General features: G+C 37.2%; 1 protein-coding gene across 2 annotated transcripts; it reads right to left on the reverse strand.

The window, feature by feature from the left end:
- Window positions 1-5,830: 5,830 nt before the first annotated feature.
- LOC107567446 (signal peptide peptidase-like 3) lies at window positions 5,831-25,798 on the reverse strand. 2 transcript variants are annotated; one of them, XM_016253123.1, is made up of 10 exons: window positions 25,725-25,796; window positions 24,334-24,416; window positions 24,071-24,190; window positions 23,876-23,954; window positions 21,732-21,844; window positions 21,498-21,604; window positions 13,724-14,066; window positions 11,408-11,517; window positions 7,998-8,090; window positions 5,831-6,372 (listed from the first exon to the last, which is right to left on the reverse strand). In XM_016253123.1, exons 2-9 carry the CDS (start codon window positions 24,404-24,406, stop codon window positions 8,019-8,021), a joined length of 1,017 nt encoding a protein of 338 aa, XP_016108609.1. In that variant the 5' UTR covers window positions 24,407-24,416; window positions 25,725-25,796; the 3' UTR covers window positions 5,831-6,372; window positions 7,998-8,018. The 2 variants fall into 2 exon arrangements, with proteins under 2 accessions (XP_016108609.1, XP_016108610.1); XM_016253124.1 differs by lacking the exon at window positions 5,831-6,372 and having other exon boundaries at window positions 6,744-8,090; window positions 25,725-25,798.
- Between the last annotated feature and the right edge of the window lie 1,253 nt (window positions 25,799-27,051).

Genomic DNA, 27,051 nt, shown 5'->3' on the forward strand with positions numbered 1-27,051 from the left:
TAAATGATTTTAATAAATACACTAAAAATATAAAGATAATTAACTGGAGAATGCAGTTGTGGTTTTTAGGGTTTAGTTCTTGGTGTTTAAAAATGATTTGAATTATTAAAAAATGATTTTTAACTACCAGATTAAATTAGAACATTTCTTTAATTTTTGTCTTGATTTTTAATCACACTTTAAGCTTTGTTCATTTTAACTGCAGTGTAAATTACTTCTATAAATGTAATAAATACATTATATTATATTATATGCCTGGAATTGCCTATTTGTATTTAATATAAAATATTTATAAAAAACAGTATAACCAATAAAGAACATTTATGTGAACAGTTCTTAAAAGAACCATTTGTTTCTTATTGTAAAGAATATTTGTAATAATCTGAAGAAATGTTTTCAATTATAAAGAACCTTTTGTGGATTGGAAATATTCCATGGATGTTACAGTTTCTTCACGAAACAAAAAATGCCAAAAAAGAAAAAAGAAAGAACTCTTATAAAGTTCAAAATGTCAAAAGTGATGTATTGTTTTTTGTTGTTGTTTTTTTTAATTCCATCATTTATTACAACCACCCAAGAAAGTTCACAGCCTACTTGTGATTTTGTCTTTTTAGTAGCCTATTCAAATGTTACGCCAACTTTTGAAATGATCATACACAGCACCTAAAATACATATCCTATGAGTCCATGTCTACATGTATTGGGCTTCTCCTATCATTTTCAACACTGCCGGCGTGCTCTGTGAGAGCCAGAGGTCCAAAGTATACTTTCCAACCCATGTGTTCCTCAGTAGCTCCTCCAATCCATGAACTAAACTTTAGAAGAATTCCTCACTTCATTTCACTGAATACATGCGGAATGTACACAGGGGTCAAAGGGCACCGGGCTGGAGGAGCCCACCCCACACAGGGGCACGCAGGTCTTATTCAAACAAGCCCTGAGGGTCGGGGGGAGGAGCGCTGGACGTTACTTTAAAGATAACCTCTAATCAAAGCATCCACCTACAGCCGCCCTTCATCAGTAACGCTACACCCGCTTTATGAAGTGCGCCACTTACACCAGTTGCTTCTGTAGCATTAGAAGCAAACAAAGTAGCATTGCTAAAAAAAAAAAGCTCCAGTGCTTTATTACAGAACAATTGACTGTCCTTTCCTTTAATGTAACACTTGCCTGTTTATGTAAGTGAATGACATCTGTTCTTTCCATTCAACACACTCCCCATCCAGTTAACTTTGCACTGTGGCTCAGCCATTTTTCACACAGATAACATGAGACAATCCACACCGTCCCAGTGGAATCCAGCACGGCCATCCCGGCTGCAGAGCCTTTGGGTGCTCTGGCCAATACGTGAACAGGGGTGGACCCTAGAAATTCCACAGCTGCAGCGTCTCTCTAACACTTGCTTGCCCTTAACGACCCCCAATGAGCCACAGCCCTGACGGAAGATTCAAAGGCCAGCAGATTAACCCTACAATGCCAGGAGCGTCTAAGGACTCTGAATGAGGAGACCGTACACAATCTACTACATGCCTACATTTCAGCAAATGAAAAGGTCTTTTAGTATAACTGTAAAAACATCCACCTTGGATTGTGCTACACGTGTCGTCTTGCTGTGAAATCTGTGAAAGTAAACGTGAGAATAACTTTTATATAGTTTCTAATATTTCAGGATGAACACTTAAGGGACTGAAGCAACTTAGGTTTACTTGATATTATCAGATATGATACATCAGGCTTTTGAGGAACGTACCGTATTATGTTTTGCCCCCACAATAAAAACTACAGAGCTTTAATAAAAAAAAAAAAGCATTTTAATAATCTAAGACATATTATTAGGGGGGTATAGAACGACAACTGATATTAACATGCATTCTATACTGTTATATGAAACAATCGCAACATAATAGAACTTGACTGTACTTTTTTCCAATATAAATAACGAAAATGCACTAAATTGCATCTATCTATCTATCTATCTATCTATCTTACATATATATTAGTGCTGTCAAACGATTAATCGCATTCAAAATAAAAGTTTTTGTTTACATAATATGTGTGTGCACTGTGTATATTTATTATGTACATATAAATACACACACATACAACATATATTTTGAAAATATTTACATGTATATATTTATATTCATATAAATATATTTTATAAACGTAACATTTTTCTTAAATATATACATGCATGTGTGTGTATTTATATATACATAATAAATATACACAGTACACACACATATTATGTAAACAAAAACTTTTATTTTGAATGTGATTAATCGGTTGACAGCACTAATATATATATATGTGTGTGTGTGTGTGTATTTATATATATATATTATAACTATATATATATATATATTATATATATTTATATATAATATTATATTATATATAAATATATAATTCTTCTCAAAATGTCAATCATATTAACACCTCACTCAAAAAAGAAGAAGAAGCTATATTTGTTTTGCCAACCCATCATCTTTGAGAGCAGCACCAGTGAGAGAGCAGTGGCTGACTCAGCAGCACGTGACTGCCGGAAGTGACGTCACCACCCTGCGGTCACGCGACAGTAAACTGAAGGGTTAATTTTGGAGAATTACTAAGGCCAGGTAGGTGTTTGATTCAGGAGGATATTCTACAAGATTTGATCCTTATTTACGATTTATACAGCTTTTAATCTTAACACAAACGTATTGGTTACATTTCCCATATTTACGTTTGCTTTTAGTGTCACAATATTATATTAGTATACTTATTCTAATCATAGAAATGCTAAACAAACGAATGTCCATAGAGTCCTGAGCTGCGGTGAGGCTACAGCGCCCCCGTGTGGTCGCAAAGAGAACGCCATTAAAGACATTACTGGAGTCTTTCCACTGTGCCTTACACAATAACCGGAATAATGAACTCAGTAGACCAGCCCTTTAAAACACTGAAGTAATTAGCTGGAAGGGCACACTGTACCAAACACACCAGCTTGTATTCAACTAGAAATAACCTCTCTCCCAACAGCATTGAACCGCAAACATTCAAACAGTAAGTGTCTTGATGTACAAGAGTAACATGAAGAAGAAGAAACGATCTCCACAGGCAAAGTTACAACGTACAATTGCACAAAAGGCTGCAATCAAACAGCGCGCATCTGAAGTGTCTCTGAAGGAAATAATGCATTATTTATCGGCTTTAAGATATCGGCCAAATTTTCTTATCAGGCCGATACCGATAACAGAAAAAAATAGCATTTATCGGCCGATACCGATATGGTGGCCGATATATCGTGCATCCCTCCCTACAAGTAAGTACAATAATCATTCTCCAAACAGTTCAACTCAACAGATTTGCGACAACGAGGGGTTTTAGCGGACAAACCCGTACCTTTACCTTAAAAATGCCACCAGGGCTCTACAGTGCGACTATAAACATGTTTTAGGAGCACCAGTGCGCCTGACCCGATCAGCATCATACCGTTTTGAAGATGCTCTTGACTGAAGAACTTTTAATATGGTTGCTTTATACAGTGAAGTGTATATAGTGTTTAACTTTTATATTTGTTCATTCAATTTCTTGACTACTACTGCTAAATTCCTGAAAAATAACGCACTGCTTGTTTTATTTTATGAGTATTTGCAGGGGCGCCGCTAGCAATTTTGGGCCCCATGAAAGAATATGAGGTTGGGCCCCCTAACGCACCAACTACCGACTATATTGCCCAAAGTATTGGGACACAGCCTTCTAATGAACAGGTTTGACTACTTTAGTAATTTCCATGAGTACAAATCTTAATGTTTAAGCATACAATGATATTCTAGGGAATTGTGTGCTTCTAATTTTATACCAATAGACTGAACAGGACCCTTTTCTATTCTAACTCAACAATGCCTCAAAAAAAAAAAGATTTGCCTCAGATTTCAGGCTTTTGTTGGTGATTTTTAAGGGAGTTTGTAAATGTGATACTGATTTAATACAACAGTAAAATAGACAAGAAGTTAATATTAAGTGACTTACATTGTCTGACTATAACACTGTTGTCTGATTTTGCTCTAGTTCGTCGTCGAAAATAGTTTGAAACAAAGACACAGCGCATCTCCATTCAAACACAGTGGTGACTCGTTTATGAATGAACTGGTTTTTAAACGAATCTAGTGAGTCAGTGATTCATGATTACCCATTCATAAAGACAGTCACTTGATTCATTCCTGAATGATTCAGCTGTTCGAATGAATCAATTGAGTGAATGATTCAGTGATATAATCAGTAACTTGCCGCCACCTGCTGGCGGGTTGTTTCATTTTAAAAGTATCTTTTCAGTTATTTAAATCATTTAATATTTCTATATTTAAAATTGTATATTTAAAACATTAATATCATCATGGATTTAATTGCACTCATTCCACTTCTGAGCCTCATTAAATGTCTGAAAGTACACCAGGCCACTTCTGTGTTCTTCTGTGCCACCTCTACTAATTAATTGAGTTAATACTGATTTCATTTGATTGGTAACTTATATTTCTTATTCTGTCGTTTTAATTACAATTTTTAAAAAGCTTATAAAATATAATTTTTTTTAGAATTTGACAAAAGATAAAAAAAAAAATGAACGTTTGAGTTTACTTTCAATGCAATTGTCATGATCGTCATTTAAATTGTTCTTTTTTTCTTCTTCTCGTAATGTCTGTAAGGGTGGCAGAGGGACAGTGAGGAGGTGGTTTGTGGGTAAAATGATGTCCGTGATGCTCAGGTTAACAGTGTCCCACTGCCAGGCAAACGTTCATACTGAATATTTAGGCAACGCAGTGCCAATGTTTGCGTGAGGTCCAGACCGACCGTGGGGGTCAGAGCGGTCCGGTCTCGTTGCCCCTCTCCGGTTCATTAACTCTCTTGTGCGACTCTTCGTCGTCGACCCCGTGTCTGAGTCTCAGTGTTTCAGAGTGTCGCACTAGCGCGCTTGCCCTGGAAAACGCAGCTTTGAAGAACGACACGCTGTACAATTGACATGCAAGGCCAGACGACTAACAGATTAAAAAACAGGTAACAACAGGTTAAAAAAAGAAGAAAAAAAACAAAGAAAAAATAAACCTCAACAGACTGAGCCAGCAAAATGCATTATTTTCTACATTACACACACACACACACACACACGCACTCACTCACTCACTCACTCACTCGCTCTCGCTCTCTCTCTCTCTCTCAATCTTGCACCTCAATTCCAGTTTCATCATTACAGAGCCAATTGGGCTATAGGAATGACTACAAACCAAAAAATGAATGCTTGAAATACTAGTGGAAAAAATTCGGCCTGTTTAAATAACTGACCTTAGTACAATCCTTAAACATTTCCCTCCATTAGCAAGATAGAGCTCGCCTTCAGTGGTCCATCCAGAGCCCGTGGAGGCAACAGCATACATTCATACATAAACACAAACGTGAATCACACTCTTGTCTTCAATAGCCAAACTGAACGGCGCACTGCGATTAATTTTTACGTAAGAGGCAAAAAAAAGGGACCTAGAGCAATTTATGAGTGGTTTGTGGGTAAAATGATGTCCGTGATGCTCAGGTTAACAGTGTCCCACTGCCAGGCAAACGTTCATACTGAATATTTAGGCAACGCAGTGCCAATGTTTGCGCGAGGTCCAGACCGACCGTGGGGGTCAGAGCGGTCCGGTCTCGTTGCCCCTCTCCGGTTCATTAATTCTCTTGTGCGACTCTTCGTCGTCGACCCCGTGTCTGAGTCTCAGTGTTTCAGAGTGTCGCACTAGCGCGCTTGCCCTGGAAAACGCAGCTTTGAAGAACGACACGCTGTACAATTGACATGGAAGGAGGGAAGGAAGGGGGGAAACGGCGACGCTGGCCTCTATTGTGTGCTGGTCCCTTATAGGGTCATCGTCATCCCAAGCTGTGGCAGAATCTACGTTCCTCGTCCACAGTTCGTTTAGAGCAGGAAATAATAAAGAGATGTCTGTAAATCCACAATGGTGCCAGACGGTACAAATGGAAACACACTTGGAGCTCAAAGGGGCTCCGGTTCGCGTCCAGATGTCGAGCGATCCGGGAAAATGAGTCCAGTGGAACAGAAAAGAATGGGATGATGGGATAGAAGCAAGAGAGAGAAAGGTGGTGTTATAAAGGTGGAATGGAGCTGAGAAAGAAAAGAGGTAGAGGAAAAACAAAAGACCAATAGAGTATGAATGGAGACGAGAGGAGCGCATGAATCCATCTGGCAGTGAAGTCTGATGCAGCTGCTCATCCACTGGCTGGAGGATGACAACGGGAATGAGGGATGATGAGAAGACGAGTGCAGTTCCTCTCTTCCGACCTCTCTCTCTCTCTCCCCGGTGGGTGGGAACGGAGGGATGGTGGGAACTTGTGCTGGTCGCAGCAGCATCATACTGAATATTTAGGCAACGCAGTGCCAATGTTTGCGCGAGGTCCAGACCGACCGTGGGGGTCAGAGCGGTCCGGTCTCGTTGCCCCTCTCCGGTTCATTAATTCTCTTGTGCGACTCTTCGTCGTCGACCCCGTGTCTGAGTCTCAGTGTTTCAGAGTGTCGCACTAGCGCGCTTGCCCTGGAAAACGCAGCTTTGAAGAACGACACGCTGTACAATTGACATGCAAGGCCAGACGACTAACAGATTAAAAAACAGGTAACAACAGGTTAAAAAAAAAGAAGAAAAAAAACAAAGAAAAAATAAACCTCAACAGACTGAGCCAGCAAAATGCATTATTTTCTACATTACACACACACACACACACGCACTCACTCACTCACTCTCTCGCTCTCGCTCTCTCTCTCTCTCTCAATCTTGCACCTCAATTCCAGTTTCATCATTACAGAGCCAATTGGGCTATAGGAATGACTACAAACCAAAAAATTAATGCTTGAAATACTAGTGGAAAAAATTCGGCCTGTTTAAATAACTGACCTTAGTACAATCCTTAAACATTTCCCTCCATTAGCAAGATAGAGCTCGCCTTCAGTGGTCCATCCAGAGCCCGTGGAGGCAACAGCATACATTCATACATAAACACAAACGTGAATCACACTCTTGTCTTCAATAGCCAAACTGAACGGCGCACTGCGATTAATTTTTACGTAAGAGGCAAAAAAAAGGGACCTAGAGCAATTTATGAGGGAAAAATGCACATTTTGAGATCTAAAAGTAACGAAATGAAAACCGGTTCCTGTTTAAATGCATTTTCGTTCGCACACTTGCACCTCGACATGATAACCCCTAATACATGTGTACACATATATACATAGAGCTGTGCGCCCCCACAATTTATAATGCATCATTTCTGTATATGCCAAGAATAAAATCTTTCTAAATAAAATACATGTTTCTGCAAAGGATGGGCTGTTAGAGGGAATGTGGCGGGAGGGAGGGAGAGATGGATGCGGGCTGGGTTTTATCAGAAAGGGAAAGAGGAAGAGAGAAGGAGGGAAGGAAGGAAGGAAGGAAGGGGGAAAACGACGCTGTCCTCTACTGTGTGCTGGTCCCTTATAGGGTCATCGTCATCCCAAGCTGTGGCAGAATCTACGTTCCTCGTCCACAGTTCGTTTAGAGCAGGAAATAATAAAGAGATGTCTGTAAATCCACAATGGTGCCAGACGGTACAAATGGAAACACACTTGGAGCTCAAAGGGGCTCCGGTTCGCGTCCAGATGTCGAGCGATCCGGGAAAATGAGTCCAGTGGAACAGAAAAGAATGGGATGATGGGATAGAAGCAAGAGAGAGAAAGGTGGTGTTATAAAGGTGGAATGGAGCTGAGAAAGAAAAGAGGTAGAGGAAAAACAAAAGACCAATAGAGTATGAATGGAGACGAGAGGAGCGCATGAATCCATCTGGCAGTGAAGTCTGATGCAGCTGCTCATCCACTGGCTGGAGGATGACAACGGGAATGAGGGATGATGAGAAGACGAGTGCAGTTCCTCTCTTCCGACCTCTCTCTCTCTCTCCGGTGGGTGGGAACGGAGGGATGGTGGGAACTTGTGCTGGTCGCAGCAGCATCATACCTCCAGGAAGCGGGAGCTGCTGGACTTGGTGTGGAAGGGCTCGGACCACATGCGCCGCAGGTCCCCCTAAAAGACACAGACAGAATTACCACCGGTTCACACCAAGAGCGAGTCAAGTGATTAATACACATTCACATATTTATAAGCTTCTCTCTTCATGGCCAATGAGTCTTTTATTAAATAAAAAAATATTGTAGTAATGATAATAAACCGCAGTAATAAAAATGCCTATAAATGACTAAAAATAATAATTATAGTAGTTTACAACATTAAATTAAATTGTTGTTAACATGGAACCTGCAAGTAGTAATAGCAGTAGTAATAATAATAATAATAATAATAATAGTAGTAGTAGACAACATTTTAATATTTAATTTAATGTTGGCAAGATGAAACTCGCAAATGAGAGTAATAATAATAATAGTAGTAGTAGTAGTAGTAATGCTGGTACCATGGAACCCTCAAAAATGAGTAATAACAACAACAACAAAAACTTATTTTTGATACTATTATTAAATATTTTATCCTATTTTTACTTTTCAATTTTTTTCTTATACTTTTTTCATTGCATTTCATTTCTTTTGCATAATCTACATTGTTATTTATATGTTTTGTGCATGAAAATAAAATATGGACCCATTCAAAAATGAAATGGGTCAACACACACGCTATCCTTGTGGGGACTCTCCACAGGCGTAATGGCATTTATACTGTACAAACTGTATTTTCTATTGACCTAAACCTACCCCTTACAGGAAACGTTGTGCATTTTTAGATTTCAAAAAACTTCATTCTGTATGATTTACAAGCTTGTTTCCCCATAGGGACCTCAATTTAAGTCCCCACAGTGACACGAGTCCCCATGAGTCTGTGTCTCCATGAGTATATATAAATAAACATTTGTTGTTTAAATGGGTCCATTTTTTATTCACAAAAAATTTAAATAAAACAAACTTAATACAGGCTACTGCAATTCATTTTTTAATTAAAGTAAAAATAATATTTGAAAAAAAAAAAAAAGAATAGAGTAGGTCAGTAATTAGTTTTAATGCACACACTCACAAATTATTTGAATACAACTAAATAGATTTATGAAATGAAAATGTATAAGAAAGAATAATATTGTTCAAGTACAAATAGAATAAAAATCTAATAAAAGTTGTTACTTTTTTATTTTATCTTCCTTAGAAATATACAGTAGATAATACATTCCAATTAATAATATATTATAAATAAGTGAATAAAAAAATAATTTCCCATCTACTATACCTGGTCTGAAATGTGTTTGATAAGATGAATAAAGTGCATTGTTTAATTATTCTGTCTATGTGAACAGACTGATGCATGTGATAAAAACACAATGTCCCAGCATCCATCTTTCCTGCGCATTCATTTGATCTATTAGCAAAGCATTAAACTACACAATATCAGAGCTCACAAATATGAGATACAGTTAGGGATTATTACAGTAAATGTCAGCGGGTCTGCAGCAGCATTACAGGAAGTTACAGAGAACTGTGACATTTCACTCTGCACACTTTCATGTGTCACAGAGGTTTAACAGCTAGTCTTATAATATAGTTACAAGTAGTGGTTCAACGGATCACAAATCTCACGGTTCGGATCACATTACGGGTTTTGGCCCACGGATCGGATCTTTTTTCGGATCAGCAAGAAAAGAAATATTTCAATTTAACTTGATTTCCATTTATTACTTAAAGCGAAGTATTTCTTTGATACCACAGCAAATACTACTAGATTAACTAAGAAAGTTTAAACATGATTAAAGAGACAAGAGAACAGCCAGTAAAAATAAGAACAAATACACAAATTACAAGCATAGATAAATACAACAGAATATGTTACAAATAAAATAAGGTTGTTAGTATTCAAATACAGAAATGTAATAATTAGGGAACATAACACTGCATAGTGTTCACTGTATAAATTAAATATAGATTTTTATCATAACTGACTGTTTACCTGAATGATTGTCGAGATGGGTATTTTGTCATAATTTTGTGTGTATGTGACCGTTCAGAGGATTCGGTTCAGTGTTTGCACACCGTCTGAAACGCGTGTGTGCGGCTGTACGCGTAGAGAACAGCGCGCGAGTAACGAATCGAGTTCCCTTTCGCCTTTTCTCTCTGGAATCATTTAAAATGTGCTTGCTTGTGTAAATACGAACAAATTATAAACTTATACTCTATTATGGTTAAATTTTTGGGCTTGGTCTGTACGGAACACGGATCAACTACGATCCGTTTAACCACTAGTTACAAGAGGCTTGTGCAAACAAGTATTTATGCATCAATACTGTTCTTCTACAAAACAGTGCAAACCTGTGTAGATCTGTGCAGATAGAATTACGTCCTCATCTTGTTAACACCTATTCACACTTTTAATTTGCCAACAAGCACAAATCTTTATTTTGCCTCACCTTCTTTACTGGGTTGGCACAACCATTGAGATTGTTATTAACAGTCATAAATGGTTCAATGTAACGTTAAATTGTGCAGAAGTGCTGACGAAAACAGCAAAACGTGTGGCTGTGTTTACATCATCTATGATTACGTCTGTTCAATCCATGAAGGTCCCAACCATCCACACACAAGCCTCACGAGCAAACCATTCAACCAACAACAAAAGACCTTATTTATACTTTCATATTACAACTACACCAACCAGAATACAGGTCAACACAATTTAAACCACACAGCTACATGGAAAAACACACATTGTGGGAGCTTCATGTTTCAAAATATGGGTTTGGAATTTCATTTGCTAATCCTAATTTGCTTTTCCCCGTTTTATTTTTAGGCACAAACAATGTGCTTTAACAGATTTTAAAACACACCTTGTTGATGGTTATCACGTCCAACAAGTACTACAGCATACCTTGACACACACAAAAAAAAAGTGTTTCGAGACAATGCATGCCCAAAACGATTAAAATAACATCCTATATATTTGACTTGGCACGAACGTTTCCACAATCGTTCCACAATTGATCGTTTCTATGGAAAAGAGAGGCTGTTGCTATAGCGACGGCACTACTCCGAACTGATGAGATTATGTTACAACACATGCAGAACAAAACATCTGCCACAGTGAAAAGAAACCGGCGTACAATTAATGCTTCCATAAAAGGAATGCGAAGTACCCAAAGAGACGTACACAGGTGTGTGTGCGCTAGCACATAAATAATGTAGCGCAGCGTTACGCATCCAGCACACACCCTGCTCAAATAACCTGACAATGACTCTGTCGACTTCTGCATTCTGATCAATGAGGAAACCGGAGGCGTTGACACTGTTTTGACATTCCTAGAAATGAGGCCCTAGCCTCCCTGTGGATTCTGGTGTTGGTGCAAACAGACGCACCTTCAGGTAGGCCATGGTGAGCAGAGGCAGCAGGGTGAAGGGCACCAGGTACAGGAGGGCAGGCTGGGCCGCACGGTGAATACGAGAGGCCACGGTTGCGGTCAACAGACCTGAGACGGAAAAAGAGAGAGAGTCATCAAACAGCGCCACAGTCAATAATATTACATACAGTGCAAGTGTAGTCAGATTACAGAATGAATGTCTCTTGGGAGTCTTTTCAGTGAATCAAAAACAATCGGTTTACGATTTACTGTATATTGTTCTTAAGTAAATGTAGTTACTTGTGTGCGATACTGACAAAAAATAATATCTCAATATTTTCTGGGTTGTTATCGATAACGAGTGTGTTATTGTGCTGGTATCTTAAGGACTACCGTGGACAGCTGACTCCTGAAGTTTTTGATATTCTTCATATTCTGTGTGGTGGTCAGTTCACACTGATAGAAATGAATATTTTCCAGTAAGTTTAAACTGCTTTTTATATTTTATGGGCCTTTTTACCTTTATAAAACCTATATTACCTTTTTCTAAAAGTGTCCATTATGTTTTAAGTCAAACTCTTACATTTAATCAGTGAATTAGAATAAGACATTTGGGCTGTTACCAAGCAAATGAAATCAGTATCAACAAAATTAATCTTTGCAATGCAGAGAAAACACAGAAGCTGCATCTGAAGTGGCATTTAGATGTATTTACACACTGTTTAATGCAAGACATGAATGCATTTAACCTGCAATTACAAATGCATAAATTATGTTTTGATATTAAACAAAACATTGAATACTGATATTTGAAATTATTTAAATAATAAAAGATACTTTAAATGTGAAATTAAAACCGCCAGTAGGTGGCAGCAAGTCACTGCTAATAAGCGAGTCATTGCGATTGAACCGAATCATTTAAATGGTTGATTCATTCAGGAACAAAACACTGTCATGTTGCTCAGAGACGCAAAACAGCGCTGTGGCGGTGTTTGGAATTATTTTTGTTGGTGAAATAGAGCAAAAACAGGCAACATAGTGTCTAAAACTCAAGTCTCTTAATATTAACTTCTTTTTTTATTGAACAGTTGTATAGAATCAATATCACATTTGTAATCATGCTGATTTTTGGAGGAAAAACAGCACTCTTCTTGTGATATTGATTAACTATATGAAATTATATAAAGGCCCCATGCATATCTTGAATTTTGTGATGCATTTTAATAGACTGAATCATGCAGTGAAAGAACGCACTCTAAATGCGCGCGCACTAATCTAACCTCATAGACTTCACGTCATGTATGCGTGCACTCTCTGTAGGTGTGTTTTGTTTGGATTTTGCAATATACTCGTTAATGTCAAACCGCACATCGTAAAACAACAATTACGAAATGTGTAGATTCGGTGGCGAACGCTGTTACCTGCAAACTCTGTCCCACAGGCTTTACAGTGAATGCAGTGCATAGAACCATTTTCATAGCGGAGCCACTCGAAGTCTTTCAACCACTCTCTCCGAAAACTGTACGCCTTCTATTCGGCTGGTGGATCAACATTCACTACATGATCGCTATCACCATTATTTGTAACTTTAGGTGGTTCACAAAAGAAATCTGTCAGTGTTTCTTTTTTTATTTTCTCTCTTCTTCAGCCCCTTACATTCCCCACGGTAGTTAGCTCCCTGTCACCTGACAGCAGAAGTGACTGGGTGATTGACAGCTAATATTAACCAATCTAAAATCTGCATTAATGTTAAGAACGTAAAGATGAAGTTTAATTGGTTATGTAGCCTAACGTTTCATAGAACAGCAGACAGGTCATCGTATCAACACTCAGAAGGCACATACTCTGAACGTTTTTAAAGAAACGAAAACAGGTCGCACGACAACAATTATATGCACTCGCACAAATGCTCCCAAACATATTTTGAGGTCGCACAGATTAAATTTCGGGAGCATATGCAACCAAAATGGTCGCAATTTCAAGCCTTGATAGATAGATGGATAGACGGAACGACAGATAAAAAAACAATAGACAGGCAGATAAATGGAACAACAGACAGATCGAAAGAACGATAGATAGATGGATGGATGGAACGACAGACAGATTGAAAGAATAACAGACGGATAGATGAAATAACAGACAGATCGAAAGAATGATAGATAGACGGATAGATCGAACGACAGACAGATCGAAAGAACGACAGATAGATGTATAGATGGAACAACAAAGACAGACCAACTGATCGACAGAAAATTGAATACTGCCGTAAATCTTAACCACAAACCACCGTCTTAAATTGCAGAGTTTATTTGGATGATACTGTTGCGATACGCACCAACAAAGTAACCAATAAGGGTGCAGTGGAAGTAGGAAACCCGCTGCATGCGGCCGGACATGTTGACAGCACCGGGCACTTCTCCATTGGCCTGTTTCTTATAGTTGTCGTATCGGAGCACGAAGCACAGCAACAGGCCCGGCATGACGATATCACCGATGCCCAGCATGGAGAAGTGGCTGCCGGTGGAGCTGGGGAACACCAGCTTTCCGGGCAGGGAGAGGCGGGGGCCATCCCGGCCCAGATGCAGCTTGCGTGAGAGCACGTCGAGGGGGTTGTCGGCAGGCTGCGTGGCCACCTTCACCATCACGTTGCTGTTGAAGATGTAGGCGGAGAAGAAGACCTGCAGGAGATGAGGGAGATGAGTCAGAGGACAGACCAGCTTGCCCTGCTGTTTTAAGACACAGAGAGAGCGATGTCAGGCTTGTGTAAGCGTGTTTGGAGTGATTTGAGACACTGACGAAAATGTCTCGACAGTCAGCATGGGGGTGGGATGGGGAACACGTTTCTGAGTTGCAATTAAAATTATTTGATGTGATCTAGTGGACTGGCAACCAAAGTGTCACAGTAGGGATGTAACGGTATGAAAATTTCATATCACGATTATGGTGACCTAAGTTATCACGATTATCAATATTATCACGGTTTTGTTAAAATGAGATGAAAACGTTCAAAAAGAACTGATACACACACTGAAAACATTTCAATAAGTTTTATATTTGCAAATCAACAAATAACAAATACAATTAGCAGCTATATGCACTTATATACACACAATGTGATTTCCGTTTGTGATCATGTGATCTTCGGTTAGGAGACCTTGTGATGCTTTTAAAAGCAAAGTTGGGGTTGATTTCGAGTTCACATACAAACATAAATAGATTAGGCTAATTAAATTAGTCCATTTTAATGTAAGACAACATTTTTCGTCAGTGATAGAAATAAGATTTTAAGACGGTAGTGTAAGCAAGTTTAGTTTGAAAACGTTTAAAAGTAAATAAGACAATTAGACAATATTTGAATAAAATAATAATAATAATAAATATTTATTTGCAACAACTGAATGCTGCACGGACGCGCAGCATTGTAAAGATAACATTTGATCAGTCATTCCCTTCGCCAAGGGAGTTTCAAATGCTTATACGAGACCGTAATGCCCTGCACCCTTTAAAGAACACACTTCAAGGGCTCTGCCCTTCGAAGGGAGTAGGTCATAGGGATGCTCACTTCTGTTTGGAATTCGCCGCATGTCTCTTGTATCACTGCAGAGGCGCGGACGCGATCTCTCGTTTCATTCAAATGCAGCTTGCCGTCTTGCGCCTCAGTTTTTGATTGTATTGAAAATGAAATCTGAGGAATATATTATTAATACTAATATAATTTTGCTGTAGTGATCATATTGTCCTGACGATTGTTTTGTACACTGTTCATAATGGATTTATAAGATTTCAAAACATTAATCTCAATTCAATATTTCATATCCCCGTATTTATATATTATTTTAGGTAAACAAAAAAAAAATCGGTGTAATAAGTTAACTATGAATATACAATACATTATCCCTTAAATGTCAACCTTTTAGTTTGAACGTTCGTTCGTCTTGGCTCAAAGCCACGTGCTGCAAACTTTTCTTCGCGAAAGCTTTGCGTTAAACAAGTGAGATAACTAAATATTTAATCTCTAATCAATATTTTTTGTCCAATTATTTGCCCAGTTAGTTTTGGTATTGAGGTAAAAGTTACCTTGCATTCGCTATATAACAGTGGGTGGTGGTCACGAAGATGACTGAGCAAATTTGATGCGTTTCCCCCTTTTGCAGCGACTTTCTTCTTGCAAGATCGGCAGACAGGGTGACCGTCCTCGATTAAATTGCCTTCAGGACTCTTGTAAAAGCCAAAATATGACCAGACCACCGACTTGGTTCTCTTAAATGGATGAAAAATCTCCCGAGCGCTGTCACTGCCTTCTGCCATTTCCTCTCGTGCAAAAAAAAAAGAAGAAAACAACATTGCATGCTGCTTCTGCGTCAGACTGATGCCGGCTGGACAGGATTTACCACAAATTTTTTAAATCGCGATAATCAAAGATGGTTTTGATGACAATTACATTTTAAACAATAATACGAATCGTCAGGGCATTTTATCGTGATTTATCATGAAACTGGTAATCATTCAATCCCTATGTCACAGGTAGGGATGTAACGATTAACCGCAAACCGGTTGAAAATCGATTCAAATATGTGACGATTCAAATCGGTTGAGATGCTAAACAAATCGTGATTCATTTAGGTGTAGGAGTTTATATGAATGCATGTTTGAGGGGAACTTACTGTCTTTAGAAAAGTTTAGATGGTATTTTTTCTATTCATCTTGCCTCTGTATAATGCATATTAAAGTTCTTAAGTGCAGCGCTGCTTTGTTTACAGCGGAAACCAAGGAAATGCTTTAAGCGCCACCTGCTGGTAGAGAGTGCATCTGCTTCTCATTCAGCTCGTCTGCTGTTTCATGCAGATATTATGTATAGTTTCACAAAACTGAAGTCAAACCATTCTGTTTTTGCTTCAAATTTCGAAATTATACAATTTAATTTAGATTAAAAACTGCTCATGTTGCATGTATGCAGCATCTCTGCTTGGATCATGATTAAAATGCTGTGGTTGCCTCTGGAAAGAGCACAGACAAAGCCTTAGTTTGTTTATATGAAGAGATTTCTTTTATTTGTGTTACTTATTTGATTTGGGGCTCGTTTTAAAATTTCAATTTAGTTTTGTTATTTACATTTACATTATATTTAAGTGACTTACAAATGAGTACAATAGAAGCAATCAAAACCAACAAAAGAGCAGTAATATGCAAGTGCTATATTAGTATATTATTATAGTGTTATATTTCAATTTCACTAAGAAATGTGCAGCATTTTGTCCAAGCAATAATAAATGGACACATTTAATTTATAATTTGTCTTAAATCTCATTTTGTTAAATAAAATAAAATCGTGAATCGAATCGTGAAATAAAAATCGTGAATCTAATCGAATCGTGAGTTGAGTGAATTGTTACATCCCTAGTCACAGGTTTGCATTCAAATTCAACCCCAGACTGCTCCAGGTGCAGGGCTGGGACAAAAAAAATCGGCCCAGGCATTCTCCTTTTTAATGGTTAAATTACATTTTATTAATCAAAAAGCATGTCTAATTAATTAAAATCATAAAACGTGAACAATTTAACATCAATTTATTAAAAGTTTAACAAATTACGTTTAGGGCCCTATGAAATGTTTTATTTGTCCAACCTTATGTTTTATTGTAACCAAATTCTGTTTTAGCATGTCTAATTTGAAAGCATAAAACAAGTTTCATTTATTCTTACAATAGCCTTATGATTTTTTTGCTCAGAAATTCTGTGTTGTGTATTTACATTTTGTTTTAAGGCATAAAACATTCATTTAATCTATCTTTTAAGTAATGAAAATTAAACAAATTAAATTTTTTGGAAAATAAAGGTAATTTAATATTACAATTAAAACATTGAAGAAATATTGAATGCTTATTCCTTAAAAATAAGGTTTTAATAATTTTAGTAGTAGTAGTAGCAGTCTGTTACATACATTCTACTCAACAGTGGTAATATGTGAGTAACAGCCAATGCCCTCAAGTTAAACCGAACTTTTATTTTGACGGGTTGCCGTGAATACCATTACATTTCTGTGTGTATATGATATGAGGATAGTTTTACTGAAATGAAACGGTCAAATGCTGATGAAGTGACTCTCAGAGCAGTTCTGGAGATGTTGTTCATGTATTTATGTCCTCATTAGTGAGATGGCAGAGGTTAATACCACCGGAAGCGTCACGAGAGTTTCAGTACGAGTACTACACAACACTGCACGTCTGCGCCATTCATTACCACAGAGACACGCAGAATTCATATTTAAATATGAATGTGAGTGGGCTTGTGTGTGAGCGCGCGCATCGGGCAGAACTCCGCTGTGCATGATGCAGAGAGCGCGACCATAAGTAGAGACTGAAATGACATGCCGTCGTGTAAATAAGATAAATAACATAAGGCTATTTAGTTTGCTTAATGAAAGAACAAGGTATAGACATGTTCTATAAGAAAGGTAACTTTAAATGACTTCTGTTGTGATCTGGCACTATAGAGAAAATATAATTAAATAAAATTAACTTGACCTTCAAGGAGGGCGGGGGGTGCGGGCCGCCCCCCTAAAATAATGGCAGGGGAAACACTGCTATATATATATATACATACTATGGGTTAGATTGTCTCCACCTCTACTGAATGTATCCCGCCCCCTTAAAATGTATATAAACTACAATGTATTACTGCCTTAGTCAGACTTTTGATGACTGCAGCGCCACGCAGCAATAAAGAACTCTGCTGAAGATACCCAAGAGTCTCCTGGTTTCTGCTTCAACAAGGAAAAAGTTTCCCACAGCCCCCTTCCTGATTTCTAATTTTTTTGCATGTTTGTCACACTTTAATGTTTCAGATCATCAAACAAATTTAAATATTAGTAAAAGATAACACAAGTGAACACAACATGCAGTTTTTAAATGAAGGTTTTTATTATTAAGGGAAAACAAAATCCAAAACTGCATGGCCCTGTGTGAAAAAGTGTTTTCCCCCTAAACCTAATAACTGGTTGGGCCACCCTTAGCAGCAACAACTGCAATCAAGCGTTTGCGATAACTTGCAATGAGTCTGTTACAGCGCTGTGGAGGAATTTTAGTCCACTCATGTATGCAGAATTGTTGTAATTCAGCCACATTGGAGGGTTTTCGAGCATGAATTCCTTTTTAAGGTCATGCCACAGCATCTCAATAGGATTCAATAGGACTTTGACTAGGCCACTCCCAAGTCTTCATTTTGTTTTTCTTCAGCCATTCAGAGGTGGACTTGCTGGTGTGTTTTGGATCATTGTCCTGCTGCAGAACCCAAGTTCGTTTCAGCTTGAGGTCACGAACAGATGGCCGGACATTCTCCTTCAGGATTTTTTGGTAAACAGCAGAATTCATGGTTCCATTTATCACAGCAAGTCTTCCAGGTCCTGAAGCAGCAAAACAGCCCCAGACCATCACACTACCACCACCATATTTTACTGTTGGTATGATGTTCTTTTTCTGAAATGCAGTGTTACTTTTACGCCAGACGTAATGGGACACACACCTTCCAAAAAGTTCAACTTTTGTCTCGTCAGTCCACAGAGTATTTTCCCAAAAGTCTTGGGGATCATCAAGATGTTTTCTGGCAAAACTGAGACGAGCCTTTATGTTCTTTTTGCTCAGCAGTGGTTTTCGTCTTGGAACTCTGCCATGCAGACCATTTTTGCCCAGTCGTCGCTGTGCTCTTGGGGTAATTTTGGTCGGCCGGCCACTCCTGGGAAGGTTCTCCTTGGTTCCATGTTTTTGCCATTTGTGAATAATGGCTCTCACTGTGGTTCTTTACAATTTAATGAGCTGCAATTACATGTTTTATGGCACCAGCTGAGGGGAGTGCCATGGCAGTATATGATGACAACGTTAAATTGCGTTAATCTTAAATGGGCATGACTGCTTTAATTATTCGCACGTGAGAGTGACAAAAAACATGTAAGAATGTGAAAATAAAATGCAGAATGTTTTCTGAACAAGTCGAGACGAGGAAGAACTTTTTACCAAGCAAAGATTTGAATTCCTATAAAGTACCACTCTGAAAGCAATAAAGACTATGATGATGTAGGGCTGCATGATTAATTGAAATCAAACTAAAATAAATCGCAATATGGCTTGAAGAATTTAAGACATTAATAATTTCTTATTATTATATTATTTTATAGCAGCGGTTCTCAACTCTGGCTCTCGAGGTCCACATTCTTGCAAAGTTTAGCTCCAACCCTGATCAAAACCGGTAACTTTCTCGTGATCCTGAAGGCCTTGATGAGCTTGTTCAGGTGTGTTTGATTAGGCTTAGAGCTAAACTCTGCAGGAAAGTGGACCTCGGGGCCAGACCTGAGAACCCTTGATTTATAGCAATCTTGATATATAATCACAAAATTCTAAAGTGTTTTAAAGATTTGTATCAGAGAGAAAAAATAAAATAATTTAAATTCATATTCATATTTCCCCCCCAAAACCGTGTAGCCCTATGAAGGTGTGTATATATCACAACAAATTTAGTGTCAGGACTATCCAATTCATAATATTAGTTTTAGCATTTTGGGTCTCTTTTTTATTTTATTAAACTTACCTATGCCAGGTTTGTTTATGAATAATTATATTGTTTGGGTTGAATAGAATTAGTTCCAAATAAAAAATAGGGAATTAAATAACTAAATAAATATTTGTAACTTGAGATATTTACTGGATTACACAGAAATACACTAAAAATATTTTAATTAAAATAATAATAGCTATAATAATTTTATCTAAAAATCAGCCATTACCAATATATTTTTTTCCACCGAATAAAAAAAAGAAAAGAAAAAAAAAAAGCCCAAATGATATGTTTACAAAACAAATTTCAAGCACAAAGTTGCCATGAAGCTAAAGTAGTGACGGTAGTAGTGAAGTGGTGATCTTCTGTATTATGACAGTATTAATTTTGTCAGCCATTTTTAATTTAGTTTTAGTCCCGTGTCAAATGTACTTTTTAGTGATCATATTTAGTCAACCTTGTCCTGTTTGGTCAAGTTTTAGTCGACTAAATGTCTGAGCATTTTAGTCTAGTTTTATGGTTAAACTGATAAATTACTTTTGCTCAATTATAATCGCAATGAATTGTAATCGCACATTTCAGGTATTGCACATTCACCGATTAGCACAAATCAATAGAATGTGAATTCATACAGATGTTTATTTGACCTCATCTGTTCTGATTTTTTATAGGCTATTTACTATAATAAATTAACATCAAAGACTTATTCATGCACTCTCACTGTCTACATTATGAAAACAACCAAAAACCATAAAAGTGATCCTAATAGTAATTCCAATAATTCCAAAATGAAATAATGTTTCTCTATTAAAACAACAGCGGTTGAGTAAGTGCATTTAATCAGCAACCACCAAAAAATGTATCCTTTTAACAGAGAAGCTGTTATCTGGCAACCGCAAACACGAAAGCTTGTGTAGTAGAGACGTGTACAGCAGTCTGAATATTTTGTCGATTTCGTCGAAAACAAACAATTTTGGTATAGTTTAAAAAAAAATACATTTTAGTGTTGTCTTTTATTGTCAATGATATTGCAGATCTTATTGTCATCTCATTTTAGTCATGGGAAAAAAAGCTAGTCAACGAGCATTTTTCGTCATAGTTTTCGTTAACGAAATTAACACTTTTGACATACATCAAGAGTAAAAAAGTTAACTGAAAAAAAAGCTTGCATTTGATTATAAGAAATACATAAAAAAGCAAACTAAATTATATACATCACTAGAAAGAAGCCTGGCATTTTACAGCTAGATTGAGTTATGACATTTTAAATAGAAATTACGAGCTCAAAACGTATAATAAACACACACAAAAAACAAACAAATGCACAGGTGAATTGCTCACAGTAAGATCAATAACATGCATTTAGAATGTAGATAGATCTGTCGTGCCAACTTTAAGCAAAGGCCTTTAGATCAACGGGTTTTTAGGGCATACAAACATGTCTAAACCTTAGTACTGGTAGTGTATAAACGGTTACTGTGCCATTAAATCACACATGGCATGATATGAAGACTTGACTCCCATCCCTAGGAAGCAGTATGACTTGCTGCATTAATTGCTTACCCAGAACACATCATAGATGAGGAGGCCGGACAGCAGCAGGCACGACACCTTGAGACTAGGCAGTCGCACAAATGCGATCATGGCCACACAGAGACCCATGGCAAGAGCTGCAGGAGATAAAAACACACGATTCAGAGAAAAACACCACCACAACATAAGGTATGAGGTAAAGCAGAGGATGTGTTTACATTCTCTTCCTACACACAAACACCGAGTAACAGCATGCTGACGCACCGTCCATGAGCAGCCAGTGGCCCGTCATCACCCAGATGAGAACCAGCATGACAGAGAGGGAAAACGACAGCAGCTCCGCCAACGTGAAGCGGCCACAGCAGCCGAACGAGATCCTGGAGACAAGAGACACGCTGGCTCACATGCTGAATACACTAGCAAACACACGTCACTCGGCTGAGACATCAGGCTCTCTTTTTCACACCCCAGCATCTGATCCCTAACACTGTTGTCCATTAATACACAAGAGGATTGTTCCAAAGCAAACTGAACTGATTCTAGATTACATTGTGAGATTGAGTGAATCCGCAAGGCAAATCCCTGCCAACAAACAGGTTCATTGTCTGTGTCAAAAAGGTTATTTTAAAAGCCAATTTTAGAAGATTCTGAGCATTCTATCAGCCAATGAATATCTTTTAAGTGTTAATAACTTGGGTTGAGCCAAAAAGCTATGTAAAAAGATTTTTATATACACTGGGGTCCATATGTCTGAAACCACATAACGATTTTTCCCCCCCCATTTACACCATCTGGAAATAAAAAGTTTAGGATCTAAAATTTGGATGTAAATTTATGATTCAAATATTTCAGATTTTTGCTATTTCTAGGTCACTATTCAAACAAAAATGTGTGACATTGACTGTGTCCTAGGGCTGTCAAAATGGCTTAAAAACTAAATTCGAATTTTTTACTTAAATATTATCAATATTCGAATTATATTTTAATTTAAAAGTCAATTTCAGTTTGGGGGAAAAAAGCTGTTGGCTTCTCTCCTGAGGCCACAAGAGGGCGCATCCAGCAAAATATTATGCACGTTTCTTCAAAGCATAATAAAATAACACGACTATCTTTGCATAATGTTTAAAATAATGCATATAAATCATTTATAATTAATAAAGTTGCTTAAACAATTATATGTATAGTTTAATACAAAGGACCGAAAACCAATCACAAAGAGTACTTTCTTCATTTAAAAACTTGAGATGCAGTGGGATGGGGAAAACCGCCATAAAGTCTTAAGACATGCTTTTTAAAATTTGAACTTATTAATTTTACATAGCTTTCTAAACATCTTCTGCGAGACACAAGTGCAAAGATGATAGATGTCCCTCTAGAAAATGCGATAAATATGCATTCTGTGTGAACGACTTGGTTTCGGTTTTGACGTAAACAACATCTTCCCCGCATTGATTGTTCTCTTTTTCTGCAATATTTTGAATGAACAACGTAGCACCGCCTCATCTAGTGGGTTCAACTGGACAGGCTAACAAAAGCACTAAAATGCAATAACACTTACATCGTCGTCGCATTTCGTGCGCCACTGATAAGGCTGCCTGACGCACACCTACAATTAGACTGCAACGTTTTTGCATTCGAATGTGGATTTTTATTTTAAATTTGACAAATATTCGAAATTCGATTTTTTTTTACAGCCCTACTGTGTCCGCTTCTGACCAACCTAACAAATTAAAATAGTGGTCAAAAGAGGAGCCTTTATTTGTCCATAATAGTCCATACTTTGACATTTGTTACTGGAACAGGATCACAATATTGATTTTTGTAATTATGCAGTATTATATTATTTTAAGCAATTAATTTTATTATTATTTTAACAAAATAAAAAAAGTACACCGTCATAAGTTGGGAATGGGAAATGTATCCATATAATGATAAAAAGAAAAAAGAAAAAGAAAATAGTTACTGAATATTTTTTCAAAAAGAAAAACATAAAATAAGAATTTATCATCATTAAATGCTTTATATTCATATCCATATATATATATACATATATATATATATATATATGACAAATATAATAATAATAATATTTTATATTTATATTCACATTTTATTATTTATTAGTTCATTTTTAAAACATTATTATTATTTTTTATTTTTAAATGATTTATTATTTTTAATGTAATTCAAAAATTTTAATGAACTTTTTTTATTCAATTTAATAATAAAATGTTGGCATCAGCTGTTCATCATTAGACTTCATATACACTGAGGGACACAATTAACATTTCCTAAGTGAACGTAATGTAAGAACTCATGCAAGACACTGTTTGTTGACATATGAACTGAGGTAACTGCAGTTAACTGCAACTGCAAACCACCCTGACGAGTTTGTAAACATTTCATACTTGTTCTGTGGGGAGCAGGGCCTGGTCAGATACTGGCACATCGGCAGCAGGAGAAATGCAAACGCGATGGTCGCTAGAACTGTGAAAACAGAACAAAAACACAAATTACGTAAATATTACTCAAGCATATAACTAGGTCAGTGTGTGAGAAAGGAGCGGTGGAAGGTCACTGGTGTGTTTGCGTGCGGCACGTACCTGCAGTGCATATAGTGAACACCACCTGAACAGAGTCGAAGAAGAAAAACATGACGAGCAGAGACACTGAGGCTCCGATGGGCAAGAACAGCGCCTGTGTGGAATCTATGGTCTGAATACCTGTACAAATGCATGAGATGATTCAGCTTCTGTTCAGAAGAGCATACTAACCTACCTAGAATGCACATCACCATCTGTTTCTAGTGTGATTAATGAAGACGTAGTGATTCTAGCTGTTTTTAATCGCTTAGTTGAGGACTCACTGTTGTTAGAGTTGGCATTGTTGAAGGTGGTGGGGTTTCCATCCTTGTCCTTCTCCTGGTTCTCACAATCCATGTTTAATGACCTGTGTGGACAGACACAGTTTACCCACAAACCTCGATTTCTCTCCCCCATCAGTGAACCAACAGCAGGCAGAACTAGCATGGAGGAGTTTTACGCTTGATTCTATTGGTTTTGACAAGTCACAGACAGCATATATAATTTAAAGCGAATTAAAGATTGTGATGGACAGTCTTTTTAATATGTTGTACTGTTTTAGCCACATCTAACTTTCAAACTCCATGAGTATTAGATTTTGTCCACTTCAAATTTGGAAAGGCAAATGTTTCATTAGCTACAATCAACTACAAAATGCATAAAATGTATGACGCTGCAAATTACACTTCTGCACCTCAAAGATTAATTTTCTGTCACAACAAATTAATATAGGCCTATATCATCTGGAAAAACTACAATGCCCACTGATTCATTCAATAGATATTTGTACAAGACCCAGGGTAAAGATGCTTTTTTGCTGACCCAAGCCAGTACCTATTTTTTTTTTACCATCATGACAATATTTTCATTAGCTGCATCCCATAAAATGATATATTACACTTTTTATTTGTATCTCTCTTTTTACGTACCAGAAGAAAAAAATGAAAGAAGAAGAAAAAAAAAAAAAAGTAATTAAGGCTGGGCGATATGGCCCAAAATAATATAATATTTTTTCATATCAGTCGATACCGATAAATATCATGATAAATTTCAAATGTTTAAAGGCAGATTTTTGCTCCTAAGTGAAAGCTGTTGAAATCATACCATCAATCGTGGTTTTAAACTGTTCTTTATGGTCAGAACATGACAAACACTTCACATTTTTTGTACACTTTTCCAGTCATTTTCCCAGAACAAAATAAATATCTTAACAGAAATAATAACTTCCTAGTTTGTATCATGTTCTAATGAGTCATATAGTTTCAAATCATGAAACAGGTTTGTGTTGGCTGACTTTGATGACGCATATCTTCAGCACAGTTTGCAGTGCAGGCTGCAATACTAATATTATTACCTTTTTTATCTCTTAGAAATGCACAGTTGACAGTAATAGTAGCTTGACTAGATAAATTTGGAAACTAAACGTTACTGATTAGTTTATAATTATAAGCCATTCTTAACATTTCAACACAAGCTAATAACACCAGCCAGCTAAATAACTTGAGATATTTAGCGATACATTTTATGACATTCAATTCAACAATGCTCAGAACAATAACAGAATACCACATGATTATGTTTGTACATGTAAAACACTCACATGATCTACAAATACAAGATTCTGACACAACACAACACTGGTTCCAGGTCTGCAGCGGAAGAGATGAGAGCTTACCTGAAGCTGCCATAGACGATGAGAAGGATGGAGATGAGGAAGGTTGACACCTGGCTGGAGTCGACAAGGGAGTACACCCTGAAAAGACAAAGGAGGTTTCCAATTATTGTATGCCACAACAAAACAGCACAACGAAAGGTGTCAGGCCAGATATGTCGTACAACAGACACAAAGATAGTCACCCTGTACGACCCTTCCTGGTTCAAACTATTCACTCCCTTGTGAACTCAAGCCGTCAGTTATTGATGCAAGTGTGCGGGTGGAAACATGAATCAAAGCTCAGTCTGGTCCAGTTGTTACAGAGCAGTGTATGAGAAACGTCTTGAGTTACGGCATTCTCACCCTCCCCGAGCGTCTTTTGAGACCTGCGTTTGCCTTTTGTAAATAAGCTTTTAGAGAAAGAGGTCAGGCTGTATGCTGAGGTGACTCTTAAAATATGATTACAGTGAGCGAGCGACAGTTTGTTTGCTGAATAAATAATGTGCGGCTGCGAACAAAAGCGGACTTGACTGTGTGCATTTATTAAGTATGCATGAATAAGGAAAACGAGAGCAAGAATACCTTATCCTCAAACAACACTCTTTACTATGGACAACAAATGGCTTGAAGAAAAACTCATTAGCAGTCACACAGAAGCCTAACCTCGGCTCTGTACGTAATGATCCTGAAACACAGGACAGACCTATACAGGGCTCCAGACTAACATTTGAGAGTAGTGGCACTTGTGCCAAGCTCTACAGATCTCTAGTACCTTATTTGGTAACACTGAAAAAGTAATATTTATTAATAATAAAACTAACATTAATAATATTACGTTTTGTCTCTTGGAATTAGGGTTGGGTATCGTTTGAATTTTATCGATTCCGATTCTTATCAATTCCTAGTTTAGATTCCAATAAGATAAAAAATCCAATATAAAAAAATATTAAGTCAAAATTTAGATGTAAAAAGACAGAATAAATGTTTGACAAAGCATTGTTGCAGCTGAATAACACGAGCAAAAATCAGCAGCCTACGGAACACTGCAAGAGGAATTTTGCCTATGCTTAAAAAAAAATACCACAGCATTAACTACTAGATTAATATAAATTTCAAATATTAAAGTGTTAAAGACAAGTAAACAGTCAGTAATAAGATAGGAACAAACAAATCAATTAGCAATATCATAAATAAATACAACTGAACAAAATTTCAGGTACAGAAACTGTAATTAAAAGTTTAAAAACACTGCATAGTTTTCTTTTCATAAATAAAATATAGATTAATCAATTAAAGTTATTAAATATATTCAGTCAAGATCAGTGAATGATTTTCTTTTGTTCTTTGA

Source organism: Sinocyclocheilus grahami, unplaced genomic scaffold, assembly GCF_001515645.1.
Source record: "Sinocyclocheilus grahami isolate Dianchi unplaced genomic scaffold, SAMN03320097.WGS_v1.1 scaffold1159.1, whole genome shotgun sequence".
Taxonomy (NCBI): domain Eukaryota; kingdom Metazoa; phylum Chordata; class Actinopteri; order Cypriniformes; family Cyprinidae; genus Sinocyclocheilus; species Sinocyclocheilus grahami.